Source organism: Etheostoma spectabile, chromosome 22 (assembly GCF_008692095.1).
Source record: "Etheostoma spectabile isolate EspeVRDwgs_2016 chromosome 22, UIUC_Espe_1.0, whole genome shotgun sequence".
Taxonomy (NCBI): domain Eukaryota; kingdom Metazoa; phylum Chordata; class Actinopteri; order Perciformes; family Percidae; genus Etheostoma; species Etheostoma spectabile.
In genome coordinates, this window is record NC_045754.1 from 11424438 (window position 1) to 11431854 (window position 7417).

At 39.1% G+C, this 7417-nt stretch overlaps 1 protein-coding gene across 2 annotated transcripts in view; it reads right to left on the minus strand.

Annotated features, from left to right (window-relative positions):
* Window positions 1–674, minus strand: part of plod2 (procollagen-lysine, 2-oxoglutarate 5-dioxygenase 2) — a 36373-nt gene extending 35699 nt beyond the window's left edge. For both annotated transcript variants that reach the window (XM_032503943.1, XM_032503942.1), the window contains exon 1: window positions 209–674. In XM_032503943.1, coding sequence (XP_032359834.1) covers window positions 209–320 — 112 coding nt within the window. In that variant the 5' untranslated portion in view covers window positions 321–674. The remainder of the gene's footprint in view (window positions 1–208) is intronic.
* Window positions 675–7417: the final 6743 nt, after the last annotated feature.

The window sequence follows — 7417 nt, forward strand, 5'->3', positions numbered from 1 at the left end:
AGAGTTATCTCAAGACACTTTACAGATAGACCACACATCATGTGACCGGTAAATTGCTTCCTTGAAAATTGATAATTTAATATCCCCACACTTAGCATGACAGCTGTGAAAGATGCAAGATGTGTTCGATCAAACGTGCGCAATTACAAGTTCGGGGTGACCTGCAAACATTAGGAAGGAGAAATGAAAAAAAAAAAAAGTGTTTTACCTTTAGGAATAGGCGCAGGAACTTGAGGTGTATCAGTAGAGTAGACAGAATTTGTAATCTTCATCAAGCAGGAAAACACAAAAATAAAGTTGAGGTACTCCATTGCTGGCATTGTGCGTGTTCCCGGACAAAGTGCGGGTCACCGACTGGACTATTACCTCCCAGCCCGAAACCAGTGGTCAGTATCAGCCCTGCAGGAAGGCTACGCTCTCGCGATAATAAAATAATAAATAAAAAATAAAAATCCTCTAATGGGTATGAAGTTTTCTAGCGCAGGAGCACTGGAGACAGCTTGTACTGCAGTAGTATAAGTACTGCTAGTCAGGGAAATTAGAGAGCAACAGGCGTGGTTCCTTAATTGCAGCGGTGAAGTTGCAGCCCATGAAGAGACGCCGTGCAGTGGAGAAAAGATAACGGAGTTCACCACTGACACAGGGATGTTCTTTGTGAAAGTGTGACTAAGCACAGCTGCATTTGAACCCCCCACCCCTTTACTGTTACATATCCCTCCCCTGGTCCCCTCCCCCTGAGAACCCAGCGCCTGTCTGGCCAACACTACTCCCCTTCTACACCATGCTCATAAGAGACTTTTCATTCAGCCTCATTAGTGCAGACCATGGAATAAAACTACAAAAATCTCATTTAAAATGCGGTAATATTCAGCATACTGTATAATGCTTTAATCAACATTAGGTTTGGTGGTTTTTTATTAGGCTGCATGGGGTGATATAAAAAACAGCTAGCATTTAATGAAGTAAAAAGTTCAAAATACTTAGAAGTAACAGTACACATTTAAAATTCAAACAAAAACATGTACTTAAAGGGAAGTAGCTATGTGTACATCATACTATAGATTAATATTATTGATATATTAATGTGATGGCAGCATTTTAATTTTGTAGTCAGTGGCGGTGGAGTTTAAGTGCTGCATATTATGTCAAGTAGTTAAATCTGTAACAATACATCATATTGTTTTTAAAAGATATTTTTCATCTAAACTTTCATCTGCAAAGTAAATATAGATGTCAGACACCTGTGGGGGTACAACATTTCCCTGAATTGTAGTGGAGTAAAGGTATAAAACAGAAACAAATGGCTATACTTTTATGTAAAGTACATTTACCACTTGAGTACTTAGTTACTTCCCACTGGGGCTGCTTTGGGAAAACTAAACTAATTATTAACTATCCCTTTTGCTCTGCTCTCCATAATAAAGAGGGAAACAAAATATTACATCCAGCTTTGTATTTGGGTCTCCCAGTGTTTCAGCTGACCTTGAAACCAATGCTTTTTCTCATTTGTGTCTCTTATTCCTTATTAAGAGTAACAGACTTGAGCCCCCTGCCCCCCAAACCACCCCTGTCTGGTGAACACTTCACATGTCAGTAGCGCTGAATGCCCAGATTGTTTTACTTAATGACATCACCGGGTTCATGGTTTTGGATGCAGAGGGAGTAGAAGCCAAAGTTTTTTATGAGTTAAATGACTTCTTTTTAGAGAGGCCCTGATAAACCCTGATTCTAGAGCCATGCCAGATAAAACAAATACAGTACTTGACTTGGATATCATCTATTCTTTTTACTGTAAGTTAGCAAGCAACAGACACTAAAGTCAGCGCTGGGCAGGCACGATTATGGAAATGATTATGTCATGAGAAAATTTCCACTTTGAATCTTGCTGTCTAACTTAAAACAATAAAGGCAATCCTCCCTACTGAGAAGCTCTGACAAACACAAACCGAGTTCACACAACACAACACAACATTAACCCGGATTTGCAAAGGTATCAATCTTATTATTTTTAATCAAAATGAGCCTTAAAGAATGTGTAATTCAACGAATCAGTGACCAATATCTAACAGGAATTTTTGCCGCATGGGATGGTGAGGGAACTCTCTGCAGCTGGAAAGAATAAGTGTTTGTGGTACAGAACCTCATCCTGCATCTTGGCAGAGTGCAATAGGGAATATGCTATATCTTGATTCTATTCACTGGCTAGAGTCCGAGCAATCACTAAACATTTGGAAATGTCCTCTGGGTTTGATTAAACCGTGACAAAATGCACAGATTTTATATGAGGATTAGTTAGAGGTTTAGTTAGAGTAGTGAAATACTGTATAGCCTATAAAAACATAATGGCATTGTGGTCTTTTTTGTACCTTTCTAAGTCAGGAGATGGAACGTTTTAAGTGCTCATGGTGGTGGCGGCAATGCCACTCATGACACATTTAAACTTTGGATGCATGTGATGTGGGTGAGAAAATGGCATTTAATTACACAGAAATTGGCACATACAAAATACAGAGACTGGGAGACTGCTGTGGTGTGGGGTGAGGACGAAGTGGAAAGCCAGGAGCTCATCAGGACACCTGCACATAATTATCCCCACTCTATATATTCCTGGGTATCGGCAAAAGGTAGCAGACTGAATTACACGCACACATGAACTCGCAGTTAAATACAGCTGTATATCAAACCTTAAAAGGAAGCACAGACTGTTGGGAATCTTCAAACAGCGCAGGTGGTTTGCTCTGGAGTCTGCTTTCTAATTCTGACTTATTTCTGTGCCAAATAAAACACAAAAGCCTCCAGCTTCCACTGTCCTTGCATTAGTAAAAGACTAAACAGTGTTCCAGCCTCCTGACGACAGGAGACCATCCTCTATTTTCAGCACTGTTGTGGAAACAGTGGGTTCACAGGCAGTGTTTAAATGTAATCAACCTGAAGGAAAAAACAGATGATTCATTAGGGAGGCAGACTATAAAGGGGATGCCTAATATTGAACATAAAACTAGAAATTCCTATGAGGAAAAAGACAACTTCTGAGAAAAGGGACATGTGGGAACATAAAGCTGAAATTGTTTCTCCATTCATTCATTGTTTTTTTTTCTTATGACCACCATCAATAATGTTGGTCATATAATCTAAAGAACGCATTGTCCCTTTTTATTTATGTCAGTGTACTGCTTTAGGCAATATCAAAGCCAAAATCACATAACTGTCAGTGGTTGGGACACACCTTGGATTTCTGTCTACGTTCCACTCTATTTGTCAACGTAACCCTCTTTTGGTGGTTCAACCGGATGGTTTTGCAATTGCACTGGTGAGTCACATATCCTAGACACTTGGTCCCCTAAACCTAGCTTCAGAACCCACAATTGCACCATGATTGTCTAAGAATGGGTTTTATTTTTATGCTAAATGCTTTGATCACTCTGCAGAAAGTTAAATTAGTCCATATCAATGGAAAGGCCAGCACTCCTTTCGCCCACTTTGCTCGTCTTTTTGAGAATTTCTCTTCATGTCATCCCTGGCTTAGTTCTGTCTACGTTGGTCCTGCTTATGAGACCACGGGGCACCCATTGGCCCAGGGTGTGGTAGGGGTTGCTAGGAAGGGGTTTCATCAACACTTAATCTAAGACAAAATAACTTTAACAAGCACAGCAAGTATATGTTTAATGTCAGTTGGCATGGCTACAAACGGAAGACGATGTTGAGCATGGATTAATTCCCTTTGATCGTGGGCGGTCTGTTGTCTCAGACAACAGGCCTGAGTTTACCGTAAAAATCTTAGCAGCCACCTTTATTAAATGTAGTTAAGGATGTTTGCAATTTTTGAGCTTGTGTGATTTTCAGTATACATTTGCATTTCTACTGGATAGATTGTTTTCTTGGGGCAGTGTTCCTTGAAAATTACACATAAGCTCTTTCGCTGGCCTTTCATTAGAATGTCATCATTAGGCGGCCATGTTAAAACCACTTCAAAACATGTACCAGAAGTAGGTTAGGGGGAAGAGCATTCAACCTTACATTAATCCTCCCCCTCCAGTGCCACCGTTATTGCCCTAAAACTTTTTACATTACTAATTTGCTTTGCCAAATACAATTAGGAGAAAATGTAAATATCGCCTTGACAACCAATTTTCCAATCCAGATAGGGTGACATCTTTATAGTGCCCAAAAGTCACAGGGAGGAGGTTGAGCTGGGTGCTTACTGTAGATGTCCAAAGCTCAAGATTTTGACACCAAAGCCTTGGATACGGGTACTGTGTCCAACATGTTAGGTAATTCATATACGTTTTGTGAGAGCATCACTTTTGTGAGACAGTGTTGGTGAGGTCTAACGTGTCTCCAGTCTTTGAGTTGTTCTCAGGAATTTCAGTGTAAATGTAAATAACCATCCCCCATTTTACATCTTCTCTCTTTCCCCCAATTGTGTGTGTAAGGTTGTGTGTTTTCCAACTCTAGGCTGCGTTTGCACAGATGTTGTCTCAACCATTTGTCTATCACAGTGGGTTTCAAGCACTACAAATTCCAGATCATGTATCCTGTTTGCAGTAAGCAAACTATACTCTGTTTATTTCTTGGTGTGTGTGTGTTAAGCTCCAAAAGTAATAAGAAAAGTAATATAAATATTTTTTCCCCTGTTGGCTAGTAACAGAGGTTAAACATTGTTTCCTTATAGATTTTGGTCTCATTGATTTGTTGTTGTAACCCTTACAGGACGTACTTAGAGAAAACAGTCCCAAATAATTCACAATGAGATTTAAGATTAATTTTGCGTTCATTACCCAAAATGCATGCAGTAATTCAACCCATTAGTCCAATGAAAGAATAGAAGAACCACAGCCCACAGGTCCTAAACGTGTCAGCAGTGTTAACAGATTGTGCAGGGAGGCTGTCTATTTGCCCCCAACTTCTTCAATCACCGACACAAAGTACGTTGAAGTTGTTTGTATTGTTTTGTGTCTGCATCTCCTGACTCCAAGATGTCAAACTCCCTTGTGTAACCAGTTGTGTCATTTTTAGAGATGTGTACAGTAACACAAAATGATCACATGTTTGGGCTGCAAAACTTTAATATGTGTCTACTTATAAGGGAAAACTATCAACTGGAATGCTATACAAACCGAACCCCGCATACTGAGCCAGAAAATCACAGCTGGAATGACATCAGTGCCATCGCTGTGGTTTGGGTGTTTTATTTCATACCACCATATGTGGAGAATACATCAGTAATATCTGACAGCACAATTGCCGCTATTACAGAAATGTACATCCTGTTATAGAATACCCCAAGACAGGGGGGATTCTAAGGAAGTCTCCACAGTCCATCCAAAAAGGAGGGAAACAATGAGTAACATTAATCTTTGTCGACCACAGCTGTTTCTGTGTGTTTAGTTGGGGAAAGTTCCTTGTAAATTTAACTTAAATGTGGGGTCACTAAGAGTTTAACAGTGAGAGAAAGTGTCTAAAAGATAGCTTTATGTGTTGCAGTCTATGTTGATAGTTGAGTAGTATGGCGCACAGTACCCAATATTTACTTTTGGGGCCTGTTTGCTTGTTTGTTTCTTTGTTTGTTTGTTTGTTAACTTGGGGGCAGGAAAAAAAATTCGTTTTGGTAGAATTTGTAACATGGGGAGGTTGGACCTTTTTGCTATATTCTCATGAAATTTCTCCAGTCACTTCAATACAAAATCAGGCACATCTCCCATGATTGTCTATCACATGTATCTTAATGTGTATAAAGCTGGATCCAGACGCAGCGAAAATAAATAAATAGAAATCACTCTGGAGTACAGACCTCTGCCAATGCTGCACAGTGCTGATACGTCAATTATTTTCATCTCAATTTAAGCTCCTTTACTTTACCTTAATCCTTATTTATTGCATACATTTTCTCATTATGAGAATCTTTGACTTGATGACGTTGTTAGACGAGAAGTGAAGGGATTACCAAAGTTGTTTGGTTCATCCATCGGAGAACATAAATGTTTGTACCAGACAATCCATCCAAGCGTCAGAGGACCACCAAATTTAATTGATTTCCTCCTCTGGGAACCATGTTGTGCTCATCCATCTACTGTAATAGATGCCTTTTTCAGGATAAGTAAAAACGTTGAACTGCTGGTTGGTTAGAGGATAGGTCATGAGGATACATGGATATCTGTACCAAATGTCACGACAGTCCACCAATAGTTAGAAACAACCAAATACCGTCCAAATGACAGACATGAGAGTTCCCGATGTTCACATGATTGTGAGAAAATGGAATTAGAAATCAATTCTATCCATGTCCCCTCCGGCTCTCCATGTACCTGCCTCCACAATTGTCATTGTTTTCCAACCACAGCCTAATTACCTATAGCACTCGTAGCAGTGCCGCTTCATATTCCAGAACATCAGGACAAGCGATGTGGAAAAACTATAATTTTCACTAAAAGGGGGCTTCGCCACGTCTCATAGAGATGGTGCAGTGTATAAATGTGAAACTTTAAATGTGAGGGATCTTTGGCCTCAATTATTTTGTATCGTAAGATCACTCATCACAGTGGATTTTTGACAATATCCATGAACACACTGACATTAGCCCCACTTAAATGTTGGAGAATATTTCCACAATATTACGCTTTTAATCTTCCTTTAATCAAATGTCAAATACAAAGATACTATTTTTTGCAGAAGTCAGTTTTTAAAACAATACTGTATGAGCTGAGGATGTAGCCCTTAATTCAAGCCTTGCCCTTTACTCAGCTTCAAATGACCTCTTTTTATTGTTGTGTGATTAAAAAACAGTTACTTGCTGACTTGAAAGGGAAGAAAATGAAATGTTCCCCTTTCCCTTTTCATGTTATCCTTCAAGGACATCTATGTTTGACGTAATTGGTCCAATCAGTTATTCTGCAGGCTGGATTTTTACCACAAAAAAAAACATATTTGCATTCATAATTAATTAGCAGTTGAAGAATATTGCTTAAAAATGGTAAAGGTGGCAATCACATCAGCTGGTGAGATCAACTAATTAAGAATCAAGGCAGAGTGGTTTTCCATGATCATTTAAAAGGTCTGGCCATTGTAGCACCTAAAGACACTAACTGAATTGAAAGGTCTACAGCACAGATGGTCCCGTCTGATAGTGATAAATGTAAAAAATCTTTTTTGAAGGTCAGCGGTTTTTAATGCCAAATGAACTTGGCAATTGACCAAACAAAAGACAAAAGAACTACACACATCACAATATCTTTTTTTTATTGAAGTGTTTCCATAGACTATTTGCACAATTTACCGCTTAGCTCACAGAGTTAGTTTGCATTCGTTTGATTTGACTTAGTTCATAGTATTGGTGCAAAAGTAGAAGAATAAGTACTTTTTTATTTATATATATGTGTGTGTGTGTGTGTGTGTGTGTGTGTGTGTGTATGTATATATA